The following is a 17,513-nucleotide window of genomic DNA, read 5'->3' on the forward strand; positions in this document are numbered from 1 at the left end:
ATATTGAAAATGAGGACTAAATGAAGTTTATAGTGGTGCATGTGCATGTGTGTGCATATGCGTGTCTTTATTTGGGTCTAGTCCTTGAAAAATAATTGGCAGCCATTAGTGTGAAATATCTGTGTCTTCTTTGAGGAGTAATTTCCAGCCATTCTCAGAGAGGTAAAAGCAAGAAATAATCTAGGGAATAAGCAAACAGAAATTATTCTTTAAAGGTGTTAAGCATAATTTACTGACATTTTCTGATAAGCGTTGATATTTAAAGTATGAAAGTTCAGATGCTCTGGTGTTAAATGATCTGATGATGGCCTAACTCTTCTACTGAATATCTGAGGCTCATTATTATGGCATATACCTTAATTGCCTTTCAGTTGGAACAGTGAAATATGAAAATATGTGGAGAATTACCATTCTATGGATTACTGTTTTGGTGCTCTGTGTGCTAATAAGAATATGTATTTTGAAAGTGTAGTAAACTTAAGTTATGTAAAATTGAGGAAAGGGATTTCTCCAAATTAAATTGATAAGCTGGGACTAAATATAAATTACCTGAGAAATAAATAGTATACTTTATTTTGTTTCCAGTAATACCTGTGACAGATACCATCTCTCCCAAGTGCCCTGGGGCAGGCCACCTCGTAGACATGATCACTGGGTCTTGTTATCTAGATCTGAATGCTTGTCAGGATCAGAGCTCTTCAAAGAAACATTAAGAAAAAGCTTTTGCAATGTGAACGTTTCAACATGGACGGATAATCTGTGTGAAAAGCATTGTTCGTCTATGGATGACCTCTTTGCACAGAATGATAGCTTTATCCTTTTTCACATCATTATGTTTGCTGGGGGAAAATCCTGCTGTGCTACATCATAATAACATGTAATCTTCTTGCTCAGTTTAGCTGAGATTTAAGGAGACTCTGTTCATAGAAGCGGTTCTTTAAAGCCTGATCTATAATTTTGCAGAATCACCATAGCAGAAGAGCAAGAGGCTTTAGAAGAGAGATACAACCATTAAAACTCTTAAACGAAGATTAGTTTCAAGTTTTACAATCCGGTACCAAACCATCTGGCAAATCTCATGTCAGGTTTTGTTAAACCTCTGAGCTTTCTAAGTGTTAATTCATCCCCCTTCTATAATATTCCCCCTTCCTAAACACATAGCATACACTTGACATGTTGATGATGAAGATAAAAGATCTAATTAAGTGCTCCAAGCTTGTTGATTTTTCCACCTGGTGATTTGTTACCCTTGAAGACGATTTCAAAATAGCTGTTTGCTTTTGGCAGAACCCTTGGACTCCTTATGGATAGATGAATATATTCCTCCCAAACTATTCACAGTTCCCTTAAGTCTAACTATGTCCAGAAGGAGTCTCAATAGATTCTTGTGATTCCAAACCACTTCAGAGGAGATCAGACCAGTCTGGAAAATAGTGGGCATGCCTATGGAATAATCCAACACAATTTTCCTTAAGACCTCATCATCTTAGCTTTGATAATAGCAGTTATCCTAGAAAAACATATCATCTTAAATGCATTTTAGTTTATATTAACCTGCTGTTAAATCTTTTTTGTACCATTCCATCTACCATTATCAAATGTGTGCTTGGCTTTTAGAAACTCATGTCTTCTAACATCAATTAGGGAGTAAAAAACAAAACAAAGCAAACAAAGCAAAAAAAAAAAAAAAAATCCAAACACTCAAGGAGGATTAACCATAGGATATAAGGTATTCCAGATTCACAATGTGCTATCTATGCCAAAATGCTGATAAACATAGGTTTTCACATCCCTTTAATTCTGACAAATGTTTCCCAATTACCCCATCGGAAGGAAACATTAGTAAATTGTGTATTTGCTGGCCTGGCCTCATCTCCAAAAAATACGGTATAAATTTAGTTTGTGAGTTTATGTGGGAAAACTTTACTCTGTAAAACTTATTAGGAAAGCTTAAATTTGCCATATTTTTTTCAGGCATGTTATCTATACAGTACTTTTAGGAAACAATATTTTAAAGAGAATTGAAAATTTTGAATGAATACCAAACATTAATCTCTATCTTTAAATTCATTCAATCCAGCCCCTCTGCTTCTTGCTTCGATCCAAAAATATTTTATTGAATCTTAAGCAAATTTACACACATTCTAGAACATTTTAATTAGTCAATTCATTTAAAATTTTTCAATAGTCAGTTTGGCCTTATCTATCTTTAGCCCTTCATAAATATGATTAACATTGATTCTCAGAATTTAAAGATTTCAGGAAATTTCCAGTTCTGTAAACCAACTTTTTTTGAAATGCCAGCTGAATTCACAAATAGTTTATTTCTAGGTGACTAAGAGGACTTATCTATAATGAAAAGAGGTTTCTCCCAATTAGAGGTTATACAGTAATTGGAAAAAGTAAAGAGTAATTAATGTAAAGTCTGACTTCCCCATTCCCTCCACCCTCAAGCATCACATTACTGTGCATTATTGTAGCAGTTGATAATTTAAATTTTTCAGGTATACAGAAAACCTTTTGTAAGTAATTGCAATTTTTAGTTTCAAAAACGATCAGGTGAAAAGAGAGAGTTGGGAGAGAGAGGGAGGGAGGGAGAGAACCACATGGATGGCTCTAGATGGCTTCCACTTCATGTGGTTAGGGAAAATATATCCATAATAGTTCAAGTGAAGAGGACAATTATGAAGTGCCAGGCACTTGACTATGGTTACTCAGTATAATACAGTGATCCTAAGAGGCTCATATTATTGTACTCATTTCACAGATGATGAAACTGAGAGTCATCTTCAATTTGACAGAGTTCATAAAACTAGTAAGATGTAGAGCCAGATGCAGATTTCAAAGGCCCTGCCTTTTCCACTATTGTACTATATTGCTGAATAGACGTTAATTTCTTTTAAACACCTATCTTTTCCTCCTTAGATATTGCTGACCACTTTGCTAACTGTAAGACAGAAATCCATGGCAGAAGGATCTTAAGAAACAGGAAGGAGAGTAGGAATTAACTAAGAGTTTTTCCAATTTCAGGAAATCTCTGCAGGGTATTCACTGCCATTGAAAAATGTTCCTTGTAATTTATTATAAAAATTAAACGTTGATATTTTGCCAAGGCTTTTAACATTAACTCTTTCAACTAAATATATTGTGGGCAAAAATAAGGATCAAATTATACTTCATATTTATAAATTATGCCATAGTTTCGATGGATATTATTTCCATAGTAAGGATTTTGATTAATTTTAAGGAAGTAAATGAAAATGGGGGAAAGTTTTTATAAATGTTATCACTAGAAGCTTCACTCATATACTTACATGTCTTTAGGCATATATCACTGTGGTAGATGTTATGGAAGACTCTCCAAAAGATGTCCCACATGCTGGTTTGAGAAGGCTTTCTTCCCCTAACCTGTCAATATGTCAAATATACGGCAATAAAATAGCAATAATCTATCAGTTAAACTCACTTGTAGTCTTTGGTAGCAAAAATAAAGGGATGATTGTGACAATTTAGAATGTCACATCTCTGCAAAATCTGAGGTTCCTGGGGTGTGTGTGATTAGCAAGAAAATAGAGCCATATTTATATTTCTAGTGGAAAACCTGCTACATTTGAGAAAGAAATGTAATTGCTGAATCACTGAAGCGCCTCTGGATTCTCTGTTAGACTTTGAAACAATAATGTAATGTTGAGACTGTAGTCAGAAATATCATGATATTATTCTAACTATGATTTTCTTACCATCAGATTTAAGTGGCAATAAAATTTCCAAGGGGGAGAATAAAGGAAGCATTCCACATTTCTCCTTAAAACTAGCACAGAATTATTCTGGGTTTACCTGACCCAGTAGTTTGGGGATTAGTCAGGTTAAGAAATGCAGTTCATTTATCAAGTCCCTAAAGCTCACATTCTGTATAACAATCAGGAAAGCATTTGGGAAGAACAGTTAGAAGGTCTTGCCATATTTAGAAAGTTCAATTAAATTAAGTTGCTTTGTAAGCCTTTTTTGCAAGGCGGTTACATTTTGGGAAGTGGATTTTACTCTTTTAGGTCACCTGTAACAGTCTCCTATTGTTTGTTTGTTTTTTGTTTTTTTTGAAAGACTAAATCCTTTGGATGCTGGAAATATTTTCCTGTTTATCACAAAAGCTATATCACTCTATCTATTTTGACCTATAATTCACATTTCTGTGAATGGAAATTTGGCTGCAAAATGCCTTACTTCTTGCCTCAGACAAAAAATTGGGGAAGATTTAATAGAGTTTGGGGCATTTACTTTGAATCAATGCTCCTTATTAGCCAGACTCTTCCCAAATTAATAGATAAAAGCATTTCAAACAGACTAGGGACAACTTTTTAAGCTATGAAATTTCTGGATTCTGAGAAGTGAAATAGTATAAATGAACATTTTTTTTCCTTCACGTATAACTATTTCATTAGACCAACAGGGCATCACTGGTGAAATATTATATTAGTGTTTAAAGGACTTAATGCATTTTAAAACAATGTTGGATTCCCTTCCAAGGTCTAAACTCTGAACTAGTAATATCTGACTCAAGAATGATAAGACGATCCAATATCTATCCCTCCTTCTCTTAGAAGTATCATTTTTTATTTTTAGCAATAATGCCAGTGACACTTCTCAAAACTCTTTAAGATCAATGGTAAGACATGCTTCTCACTTTTCACTATTGAACACTGTCTTAATATGAACTGGATTAAAATAAGGCTTAAATCTGTAAAGACTGTGATTATTATAAAGCACTTTACTCTTTACTTGACAGCTTGACATTTGATTCCATAAAAGGGAAGATACAGTTTGGTTCAGAATGTGGTGCATGTAAGGAAACAGAAATGGAGAGCTGAATTTTATTTCTCAGGTGTCAAGGATGAACCATATTCCGTTTTCTTTAAAAAGTCAAGCATACATTTTTTTGAGCACTAATACTTCCTAAAATTGCCATTTCTCTCACTTACATTAGAGTTAATCCTCAGCGGTTCTTAAGATGGAGCTTTTTTATTAGATGATTACCTAGTTGTTAGTCTTATAACTGGGATTGGGGAGAAGGGAGAGGGATAATGGGAAGAACGTTGTTAGGGATGGAAGTCCTATTTTACCTTTAAATTGTTACTTTTTTACAAAACAAAATTCAATAAACTGTCCTAATATTTGAATATTGACGCATATTATGTGACAGAGATGTTTCGATGCCAAATTTAAATGGATGAGATAGATACATCCACATAACTTTAAGCATTTAACCACCTAAAATACCATCCCTATTTAATTCAATGGACATTTGAATGTTGTCAGGGAGGAAGAAATTTCGTCTACTCTTCTAAGTTCTTCTGGCTGGTCTAAGAATTAAATTGACATGAGACAGATGAACAGGAGAAAATCAAACAAAAATTTAATAACATGTATATGTGGGAGAGACCCAGGAAAACCGAGTAACTCTGAAATGTTCCAAGCCATCATCTTGAATACCATCTCCAGCTGAAGAGGAAAGATGTTGGGGGTGGGAAGTCAGTTATGGGAGGTGAGCAGGAAAAGCACAGCGATCGAGGGTAAGGTTGTTATGCAGATTGAGATCTGTTGCCTTCACTGATAGAAGTTTCTGGAGATTTAGTCATCATTCTCTTCTTGATAAAGAGAGGAAGACACCTATATAAATGGAGATATCCGTTATAAATATCCCTTTCAAAAAGGTAACTTCTCTTGGTTGTCAGAGCTTCTCCTGTGTCTGCTGTTTCTTAAAAATAATCAGCCTAAAATAGTCCTCATGCCAAAGAGACATATTTTGGGGTGACAAATATGCTCCCCTTCAAAGCCCTATGAAGTAATATTTGCATAACTCTAACTTGTATGACAAGTCCTAAGAGTGTGACATAAGATCTCTGTCACTGCTACTCAATTCTGCTATGATAGCCCAAGAGTTTCCAACTGTCACTGAATTGGGTTTTCTTAGGTTCTTTGCAAAACTTCTCCCTTGGGTAGATAAAATCACATATACAGAAAGTGTGCATTGTATCCATTCAGTATTTTTAAAACAGAAAATATACTCTATGTCCTGAAGAAAATGAAATGGATATAGACATCATCTTTTCAAGATCTTGGTCATTATTCTGGGTTGGTATGCTAGTACCTGTGTATTGGTTCATAAATTTCTTGGCATTTATAACAACTATTAAATATCTTTATATGATAGCAAATTTGTGATTTGCTATCTACAAAATAGATACAGGGTAGATTTTAATTTCAGACACTGTAAATTCACAAATGCAAGCTGTTGAAGCATTGAGTTGTAAAAGCATTGGACTGAAAGTCTCTCCAAGCTTCAATTTCAGCCATTTAAATATTTTATTTTATTTTGCTTTCATATTCTTTTTTATTATAGGTTACTACAAGGTATTATATATAGTTCCATGTATTATACGGAAGAAACTTATTATATATCTATTTTATATATTGTAGTATCTACAAATCACCAACTCCCAATTTATCTATTCTCACTCCCTTTCCCCTCAGTAACCATAAGTTTGTTTTCTATGTCTGTGAGTTTGTTTCTGTTTTGTAAATAAGTTCATTTGTGTCTTTTTTTTTTTTTTGAGATTCCACATATGAATGATATCACATGATATTTTTCTTTCTCTCTCTGACCTCCACAATCCCATTCATATGTTTAATGGAACTCTTAAATGTAACACTGGAGTATAAGCTCTGGGAGGAAAGGAATTTCTTTTCTTTTCTTTTCTTTTTTTTTTGCTCTTATTTATTCCCAGAACCTAGAACTGTACCTATCACATTGTAATTATTGAACTATAATGTTTAGAAAGAGATGCTATTTTATCTACCTGTGTTCGATGCATGTGGGCAATATACTGTGTTTTTCACTTCTAACAAACCACTTAAAAATACTTCTATTTTTGTCTCTTTCTAAAGCAAATGAAGGAGGTTGTACGATCTCGCACCCCCATGAAAGAGTCAACTACCGTGGAGATCTGGACTCATCCCCAACCACAGGTATGAAGGGAAACACTTGACATTTCCTCTATATTCCCTTTAATTGACTTTTATGAATGTATACCAAATCTTCTTAAGTTGTATTTCTCAATGTATGTTCCATGAAGTTTCCTTAGGTGATTTTGTGCTGGACTCTGGTGTGAAAATCTGACAGTAAATATATATTTCTTCCTGGTGTGGTTTGATCATAATAGTGGACATGGTTTATTTGTTGGGTCAGGTACAGCATTACTCAAAAAGTGTTTTCTAAATGGTGGTCTATCCCACTGATGTTTAAGTCTAGCTGTGATGTCATGGAATAAAAAAAATTGAGAACTGCTGTTTTATAATATGACTTAAATAAAGCATAACATAATATAGGGCAATTTGCTCTTAGGCTAATTAGACAAATTTTAGTAAAACCTACCTAAAACAAACCAGTTTGAATTTTTTAAAAATTAGGTTTTAAGGTGTTTTGAAAGAATCCACTTTTACTCATTTCAGTCAGGACAGCTCAAAATGTGACTAACAAACTCAATCAAATTTGTTTTCTTGGGGGAAGGGTGTAGCTCTGGTAGAGTGCGTGCTTAGCATGAACGAGGTCCTGAGTTCAATCCCCAGTACCTCCATTAAACAAACCAACCAACCAACCAACCTAACTACTTCCCTCCCCTCAAAAAAAATTTGCTTTCTTCATAGAGGCCCTAAAGGGAATTTAAAAATGAAGTGAGGAGAATAATCTAAACTTTTGTATGTTATTTGTTATTCTGTGGCTGGTTAAGTTACTGTTGCTAATAACAGTACAGGTCCTGAATCTGACCCCTTGGGTGCCAAATGAATAACCACAAATTGTCCTCTACCCAGTTATTTTCAAATGTCTTTTATTTGTTACAAAGGATATAAATTTAGAAAATGTAGATATATAAATGCTTATCTGTAGTATTAGAAAAACAACCCACACATGGAATGAAAAGATTATCACATTGTTTTTTATTTATTATTTCATAGTGCTTCGGAAACTCATGAAAGTCATGTAGTCTATAATAGTAACAGCTTACAATATTTTACCAAGTTAATTTATGCTCCTTAGGAAGAGTTACAGAGTTAATATATGCACTGTGGGAAGAAATGATTAATTAAATAATGGTTCATTGCAACCCAGAAGCTATCCGAATTGTTTTAGGTTGCTCAAGTGTGAATTCATGAAGTTTTGCCAGATTTCAAACTGACTTTCAAATCTTGCATCTCTGATTCAGTCTCAAGAAAATGGGTGAGGGTGTGGAATACACGGTGATATAACCCACATCTATATCCTTGATTAAGAAAGTATGCATGCTACAGAATAGCAGTTCTGAGGAAAAGTACACAATTTTAAAATATGTAATTTAAGGTCCAAAAATTTGAACTACTAGTGTGACATGAGGTAAGACTAGGATAAACAGATGTCAGATGACATTAGACATTGTCATGTAACATTCCACCTCTATGAAGAAGACATTGCTCTATCAGCAATATTTTTTATCTAGCCAGTTACCCCAATTGTATTCTACTAAACAGAGTGCAATATAATTAACTCTACTAATTTCTTGCCAATTGCTGTTTCTTTTGTTTGTTTAAGAACTTAAAATCTTGTTAGAGACATGACTGTTTCTTATATAGTGGATGCTTTTTGCTTGAGGCTGTTTATTACGTCTTTTAGGTATCTGACAACCTTGATGGTCCTTACTGCCTGATACTTCAAATGAAATTTAAGATAGGTCATAGAGTGGTGGACTACGCAGTATAGTGTTACTATGACTATGATATGAATAGGGATTTTCAACCTTGTTTTTGATATTGTGCTTGCTTCTGAAGAGTTTAAAGAAAATACTTGTTTTATGAATAAGCTTTTCTGGTTCCTTGTGAAACATATCCAGCAAGATATACAATACTCATTTGCGGGATTTAAAAAGCGGAAGTCTGAAAATGGAGACTATTGAAACTAAAGTGCAACTGGCAAATTAAATTATTTCTGTTCCTCTCTGGAAATCTTTAAACTCTTTGATAATGCCTCTCTCAACCATTCAGATGCCTATTAATTAAAATTAGTGATACAGATAGTGACTTGGAGGGTTTATTTCTTTTAAATGGGCAATACTACAGTGGTGTCCCATAAAGCACCATGGTTCTTAGCTGTAAAAGCCAACTATTCAACTAATTAAAGTAACTTGTGAACCATGAGAGAGGCCACTTATTCTTTGAGTAAAGAAAATCAGAACGGAAGTGTCCATTTCCTTACAAGAAATATCCTTGTAAGTCCATTTCCTTTAGCATTTCTATTAAACTCTTTAGGGAATATTTATGTATATAACTGGGGTGCATGTCTTGAAGTTCCAAATCAGATTTTTTTTAAATTCACTTGATTTTTAAATAACATTGGAAAATAAATCATCCATAGTAGCTTTTCAAAAGCTCCTCTTTGTAACAACTATATGATATTTTCCCACCAAGAATGAGTAGCAATAATGGAAGGTGGTCTCTAGGACAAGAAATACTTTGAAAGGAGTCTCTTTCTGGTTTTAAACTAACATAATTTTCCATTCAGCTAGATCACCTGCACATATTTGCAAATGAGAAAGTAAGATGACCCCTTTATGATGCTAAAGTGAAAAGAACAATAAGACACACAGACTAAAGAATAGGAGGTTTTAAAATAATCAGAAAAAATGCAATTTCTAGAAATATTAAATCTACAATGATAATCCTTAATGCAAATCTGCAGGATGAGAAAGGCTAATTAACAGTGATAGAATGCAAGAATTCCCACAGTTTGAAAGAATTACCTTGTAATCTTGGAAGAGTGGCTGTCAGGATCACTAATTCAATATGTTAACAGTAAATTCATTCGTTGAAGGAATTGCTACACTAATCTTATATTTTACCACAGCATGGTTAGGAAATCCACAGGGCTTTGGCTAATCAGTTTTCACAAAGTAAAATCAGCTCTTATAATTCTTGCATATTCTAAATGGCCTACAGCTAGTGACAGAGTAAGTCACACAAGTTTGGGTTTTTCGTTGTGTTTTGTTTTTAAATAAAACAACCCTAAAGAAAAGTTTCGATGCTTAGATTAAGAACCAATACTAGTGTCTTTGCTTCTCTTGCAGGGAAAAAAAAAAGATAATTCAAGAAAACTGCCCTCCTAGACTATGCATAATTGAATCATGAAATGTTAGACCACACTTAGGCAGCATTCTGTATTGATTTCAATTTGTGTCCACTCACTGGGGCCACTTGCAATGTTTCTTCATTAGCAGCAAAAATATCTTGAAAAAAATTCATTGGGATCACGAAACCACGAAACAGTTTCCAAGGTGCCCATACCATTAACTTCCTTTAGTTGCCAGCCTTAGTTTCACATCAGATGATATTTTTGATAATGCTTTTAAGATATACACTTATTTAAAAACATTTTTTTTGGAACCACACACTTCATAATTCATGTTTTCCTCAAAGCCCAAAGCACTTACCTTTTGGCTGGAAATTCAGAATGTGTTTCTTTGTTGTTGTTATTATGATTCCTTTATTTTGTAGAGGAAAAGTATAGGGAAGTAAGCTAGTGAGTATCATACAACCATCTGAGATCATAGTTTTTCCAAAGCTTAATCTGGGAACTTTTGGGGGTTGTTTTCATCTTTAAGGGTTATTTTGTGGAAGGCCTTAAAATGCCAAGCCAACTTTAGATGTAAGTCTTTACACAACAGGAAGCCTAATTTAAAGAAAAAAAAATCAATCTGCTTGGAATATGACATTATACATAAGTTTAAGGTTTTATTTTCAAACATATGGAAAATACTCAACATTGTTCTCTGACCAGAGTCCTAAGATTTAGCCATTTCCCTTGACCTTTAGTGGTATAAGTACTTTCCTTTTAATCATTAATAACTTATTTTTAAGTGACTACTAAAGGCGTCATGCTAGGAACTCTACAGTAATTATTTCCTTTTATTCAGTCCCTACAGTAGTTTTGTTGAAGTGTAGTGATCAAGATCTGCTTTTCTTAGTTGAGGAAACTGGGGCTCAGAGAGGTTAAATAATGAGCCTAAGGTTGTACAGTTTAGTGCAGTAGTTTGGAGCATTATGGGGATTTAAACATAAATACTCTGATTCTAAAGTCCATGGTCATGGGAGGAGGGTATAGCTCAGTGGTATCCCCAGTACCTCCATTAGAATAAATAATTGGTTAATTAATTAATTAAAAACCTCGTTACCTCACCCCTAAGTAATAAAAAAATAAAGTCCATGATATTTCCCCAACCATATGCTGCCTCCCATTCTTATTATATTCATAGAGAATGTCTCTTCAGTGAACATGCATCCATGTGTAATCTGACAACCCACTGACTCCCATGTCAGCAGCATAGCAAATCTGTGCTGTGATCATGGATAAAGGGCTTATGGGGTGCATGTACACTGCAACAGATGGGTACCATTCTTCTGGAGCTCTTGGACTACAAAATACTGAAAACCAGTTTTGAAAAGAAGTGGCCAACACTGATGTTAATATCACATGCTTATTAAGCTTTAAAGTAGAAAATAAGCATAGACTTCAAACACCATTTGGTACCATAATAATTCAAATGAATAGAATATAGACTCTGATTTCATCATATAAGGAAGACATCAAGGATGAATATATTTTTTATCATCCTAATCCTTTCTTTAAGTGAAGTCTGGATTAGGACTTGTCAGCCCGCACATGAATTCTCTAGCAATGCCTAGCACCCAAGCAAAATAAATTGTGTTAGTAATCACAGATGAAAACTTTTTGAGGACATTGAAATCAAAGTGCTAAAAGCTCATCGCTTGGTTTATCTATCATGTGGGCTCACAAGTAAAGCACGTTGGGAATTAAATGACGGCCACACGAGAGAGAAATAAACATCAAATTAGGCCGGGCTAAAGTCGGGGGCACGGTTCAGGGGGAAGGTATGATCCTCAAAGGAGATCTATCAGCAAGCAGGTTAGAATGCCCAAGGGGAAACATGATAAATTTGGACTAACTTTCAGAAGTCAAAGGTTCTGAACTGGTGGGAGGGATTCTGTAGAAAAGATATTTAAGCAGTGCTGATACTCATGGTCAGTCAACCATATTACTGTGTTCTCTTTGTATATGACTCTAGCCAATGGCTCTACTGCTAACTATATGTGAAGCCTGGGGCCAGTGAGAAAATATGTGAATTTGTTTCCACACCTAGAATATGAGGATACTTATATTATTCTGATAGAATTGCTATGAGAGTTAACACAATAGATTCTAAAGCAAGCACATGCTACATGTTCAATATGAAGATATCCAATTCCTTTTTATTTTTCTCCAATCCCATCTAGCAATTGGAAAGTAAAATGAGAAGCTGGGAATACTTCCAGGCATATGAGCTGGGCGAGTGAAACTGGCATTAGCAAACATGGACATTCAGGTGTCCCATGACCACCCTAACACATTCGATTCTGCACTTAGGTAGCGAGATAACTGGGTGTCTTGAATTACTCCCAGATATGGTACAGATCATTTTAGGTCCAAGGAAGAGTTTGCTTTCACCTCCTGTGGTTCAGTGGGCTGACAACTTTCAGAAATATCTATAAAGGAAAACTGGATAATTGCCAGACATCATATATCCATGCCTCTTCATTTTGATAGGAGCTATCTCAAAGGAAAAAGATTCCAGTTGATTCAAGTTTGTATATCAGTTTCTCAAATCAGCGTGAAACTATATGCTTAAAATACTTCATGTTGGCTAATCTAAAGCCATTATAAGCCAATCAAAGTAAAGAAATTCTTTTGTGGGAAACACTGCTGAGTTTGCTTAGATCCACAGTGACAAATCCATAAGGTCTCTAAGTTACTTTGATACACTTGTTGATGTGATCTAGAGCTAAGTTAAAATTTAATAAAAATCAATGTGAGTCTTATCAAAATCTCATCCACAGGTCTAGTGTATGACCTAATCATTAAACCAATTGTTGATTTCCAACATAAATGTGGTGTAAACTGATATCCTCACTATATATATGTACACACACATATGCACTTTATATATACATATATACATTTTTTAAGGAATGTATAATGGCAGGGAGCTCCTTAATGTGATGTGGAAGTACTTCACCTCACGATTTTGGCTGATAACAATCTGAATAGGAAGTCCGTCCTTCCAGACCTTGTTAGTTTAGAACACATTGTGTCTCACGTGCACTGATGTCAAATTGCTCCATTTAATGTTGGGTGCCCAAATGTCAGAGAAGCAAAGCTAGAGCAATTTAGCTGGTTGCCTACTTCTGACATGAAAGATTTCCCTTTTTTGTTTTGTTTGGTTTTCTGTTTTCTTTGACTTTGCAGTAGATAGTCCTTCTCCCCTGCTGCTATTTCCTGCTGATAATTCCTATTAGCATACATTGTAGAGCATCCTGATCGTTTGCAGTTGTCAGCCCTTCTCTATGATACAGAGCTCTTTTTGTTAACTAAAGTTATTGAAAAATGAGTAGGACAACTGAAGACTTTGTACTCATATTGAAACTCTCATAGGGTTTTCTTCAAAGATCTTCGGTCAGATTTGAGTTATCTTAGAATTCACCAGAGCAAGTTTCTAAATAAATTTCACCTGCATATTCTGTACAATAAGGCTGCAAAAGCACATCACCTGGACAACTGCTGGCAAACTCCGTCTTCTCTCCCCTCTTCTAGATTTCTCCTATCGGTCCATTCTCCAACAATTACCGTCTTTCTCATCCTAAATTCCAACACTACTTATCGATGGTCCTGCTTTAAAAATCTTCAAATGTCTCCCATTACTTACTGAAAGATATTTAGTTTCATTCACACGTCTCCATGTTTCAGCCCACAGTTTCTTTCTGGTTTTATTTTATACTTTTCTTTCTGGCTAATTGATTAATGCATACTTACGTTCCAATCAAACTAGACTCTTTACTCTCCCTTCAATGTTCTTATTCTTCCCTACCTACTTATTTTTATCTATTTAGCCATAAAAAAGAGTGAAATAATGCCATTTGCAGCAAATGGATGGACCTAGAGATGATCATAGTAAGTGAAGAAAGTCAGAGAAAGATAAGTATCCTTTATCACTTATATGTGGAATCTAAAAAAATTATACAAAGAATTTATTTACAAAACAGAGAGACTCAGACATATTTCTACATTTCCAAAGAATTCTTCTCCCTTATCTCCTCCTGTGCTTAACCATTGGCATAGTACTCATCTTTTAAGGTACCGTGTGAAATAGTTTTCAATCCACCCAACTGGCTATTGGTTCTCTGTTCTCTGAGCTCCCATAGCTGTGTCTGTACTTCTCAAGGCTTTTATCACTCCCAGGCTTACATTTCAGGTATTTCTGCCTGAGTCTTATTCTCCCATTACAATGTTAGTTCTTTAGTTCTTTGGTTTTCAACTCATGACTCTACATCTAGTATAGCATTTTGAATTCACAGTGAGTTCGTGGGTGCCAGGCACAACATCCTTCTCTTCTAAGCACTGGTGTCCACCTACATATTTCTTGAAGAGGCAATACATCATGCTGGATAAGACTTTGCACTTTGGAGTCAGATAAATCTGATTTGTTTAAATACCATCATTGCCACTGACTAGTTATGTAATCTTTCCCAAACTATTTAATAGCTTTTCATCATTTGTCATGACAATACTAATACACCTCTTTCATTAGGAATTGATGTAGATTATCTACATAACCTGTATAGAGTACTGAGTACAATGTCTGGCACATAGTAAATATTCAATAAATGTTAATTACATCATATATTAATATATACTTAATTGTATGCATATGCTGTTTCACTTATTGAGCTCCAGGCCACACATCAGTGTTTTATGATTTAATGCAGTTTTATTCATTTCTTTATCCATTTAGTCTCAAAAAGTCCATGCTGCCTTCTCTTTAAACCTATATCATATCACACAGAGGTTTCCATTTTTATTTTAAAGTCTCTAAAGAGGAAGATTACTTAGCCTCTAAAATAACTAATTCATTAAACTCTGCTCTTTTTTGGCAAGAGGTCAAATGGTAGGACTTAATAGACCAAGAGACCCATGAAGTAGAGCTATTTTACTCTCCATCCATCATCACTGCTGTTCTTCAGAATTCCATCCGTGTTCTTGGTACGTGAGGCTAAATCTGAAACATGATCAAATGAACTCTGCTGCTTGGAGGCCTCAATAATTGACATCCTAATTAAAGCTACATTTTAAAAATCAACTATAACTAATTTGCTCAATACTGTCAAGTGATCTCTTAAAATATTCTATAAAAGAATTTGGGGAGTGGATTATTTCTGAAGTGTCTGTTATAATATGAGCTATTTTTGAGGCAGGAGGGAAGGGGGCAGGACACAACCATTAAAAGAATGACACAGCCATTGAGGATAGGACATACACCAGTTAGAACCAACTTGGCGCAAGATGGTGGAAGATTTGACTTCCAGCAGACCTTGAGCCTAGTTATAGGCTCATTGTAATACATTAGCTGCTAAATGACACACCCACAGGTGCCAAGACAGTTCCCAGGCTGACTGTAAAAGGCCAAAAAGTGGGCAGGAGCCCAATTCCTGCAAATCCCTACCCCTTCCCCAACATAGTTGGAATAATCCTCCCACTTGTTAGCATATGTAATTACCCGGTCCATAAAGCTAACCACCCCCACACCTCAGGCTGTAACCTCTCACCTTTTGAGACAGCCTGCACTCTGTCTGTGGAGTGTGTATCTCCCTGCATAAATCTAGTTTCACTTTATTATGACTTACTCTTGAATTCTTTCCTGCCCGAGGCAAGACTCTACTCTCCAGTAACACTTTTATGTTTTGTGTATTTACAAAAATGGGACCCTGCTTGCTAGGCATAGATACTGAAGGTACACAGAGAGAGGGTTTAGTGATCTGCCCTGCCTCTAAATGCACATGATATGTGTACCATGAGAGATGACTGTGAGGACCCCTTTGGCCATTTTTCTTCAGCTTTATTGAGATACAGTTGACATATTGTGGAAGTTTAAGGTGCCCTTCATATGTAGATACAAGGAATAAGAAGAGCAACATTTCTGCCCTCCACCCTTGCAACCACCCCCGCAACCTCCCACAGGACAACCTGAAGAAGTATCTAATCCAGGCATGTAGAGAGTTAAGGTAGGATGACGAGTCAGTGGCACATCTGTGCTGACTCTTCTTTGAGGCAATTATGGTTATTTCAGCACATGCCACTTAAGGCAATGCTGAGGCCACTTAACCGGCATAGCTTGTCTTCTCTTTGACACCCTAAGGAGATAGTAGTAGAGAATGTCTGTGAGAGAAAGATGTTTAACACATGCACTTCTACAAAAAGATCATTAAATGAACCTCAACTCCCTCAACTCCTTAAAGTCATACTTAATCATGGACCATGCTCCCTAAACATCCTTTACCTTTGCTCTGCCTAAAATGGTTATGCCTTGGCTAATCAGCTGGGCTTTGAGAATTCTGTGGGTCTTCTCCACCAAGACCGTATCTCTTCCTCCTCTTCTCCTTCCCATCACCTCCACTGTTTGGCCTTGTGGTTAATATGTAGCGTAGAAACAGTTTGAGCTTATGTTGATATATTTTCTATGATGACGACTTTCAAAAGCTCTGTTGTTAGTTTGAAAGGGAGTTTTACAATATGCCAAATGCAAATTTTTTCTTTTAATATTCTAATAAGAAACCTCTTTGAGAGTTCGCTCTTCTGAGGTGATATAATTTACACCTGTACAAAATGCAGTTTGCTCTAAATGAAGGTAAATAAATTATTTGTGCCATATGTCCCACTCTCTCTGCTTGGTCTAATATTTTCCAAAGGAAGCTGTTTGTACTATTTCTTGCTTGCTTTATTGTCACTTAACACAATAATTCCCCCCAAAAAGCATTTATTGAGGGTTTAGTTTGTACTGAGTCCTGAGGCAAACTATGAAAAAGAAAAAAAAAAAAAAAAAAGAATGCAGGCCCTGTCTTCTAGTAGCTCACAGCCTAGTAAAAAAACAAATTGTACCAACCACTAGTTATAAAATGAAACAGAAATAAATGGGGGCTAAATGCTTGAATAAGTAACAATACTATGATGATACAGAAGTGACAGCATTTGACTGGGAGTGGAAATCAGGAAAGATTTCTGGTTGGTGGTGGCATTGGAGCTGGAATTCAAAGAACAGTGCGGAGTGGGATTGGAATCAGTGACACGTTTGTTAAGTTAAAAACAAAGCAAAACAAAACAAAACAGTGCTTTGTATTCAACAGGCCCTTAATCAGCAGTAATAGGTATTACTTCACAACTTACACAGGTGGTAAGTGGTGGATTTGAACACGAGCTCCCATTTTATACAAGTTTCTTTCTCCCATATTTTTCTCTCCCTGAAGAGAATGTGCCCTGATTAACAGAGTTGTCTCAATATCAACGGGGAAATTAAAAATCCAACTGGATCAATTTTAGGTTGAACTGC

At 35.4% G+C, this 17,513-nt stretch overlaps 1 protein-coding gene across 4 annotated transcripts in view; it reads left to right on the forward strand.

Annotated features, from left to right (window-relative positions):
* The window catches only part of PCDH11X (protocadherin 11 X-linked), a 594,276-nt gene that overhangs the window by 275,632 nt on the left and 301,131 nt on the right, over window positions 1–17,513 (forward strand). For all 4 annotated transcript variants that reach the window (XM_010952652.3, XM_045515025.2, XM_010952653.3 and 1 more), the window contains exon 4: window positions 6,943–7,023. In XM_010952652.3, the coding sequence (XP_010950954.1) occupies window positions 6,943–7,023 (81 nt within the window). The remainder of the gene's footprint in view (window positions 1–6,942; window positions 7,024–17,513) is intronic.

The sequence above is a fragment of the Camelus bactrianus genome, chromosome X, assembly GCF_048773025.1.
Source record: "Camelus bactrianus isolate YW-2024 breed Bactrian camel chromosome X, ASM4877302v1, whole genome shotgun sequence".
NCBI classification, from domain to species: domain Eukaryota; kingdom Metazoa; phylum Chordata; class Mammalia; order Artiodactyla; family Camelidae; genus Camelus; species Camelus bactrianus.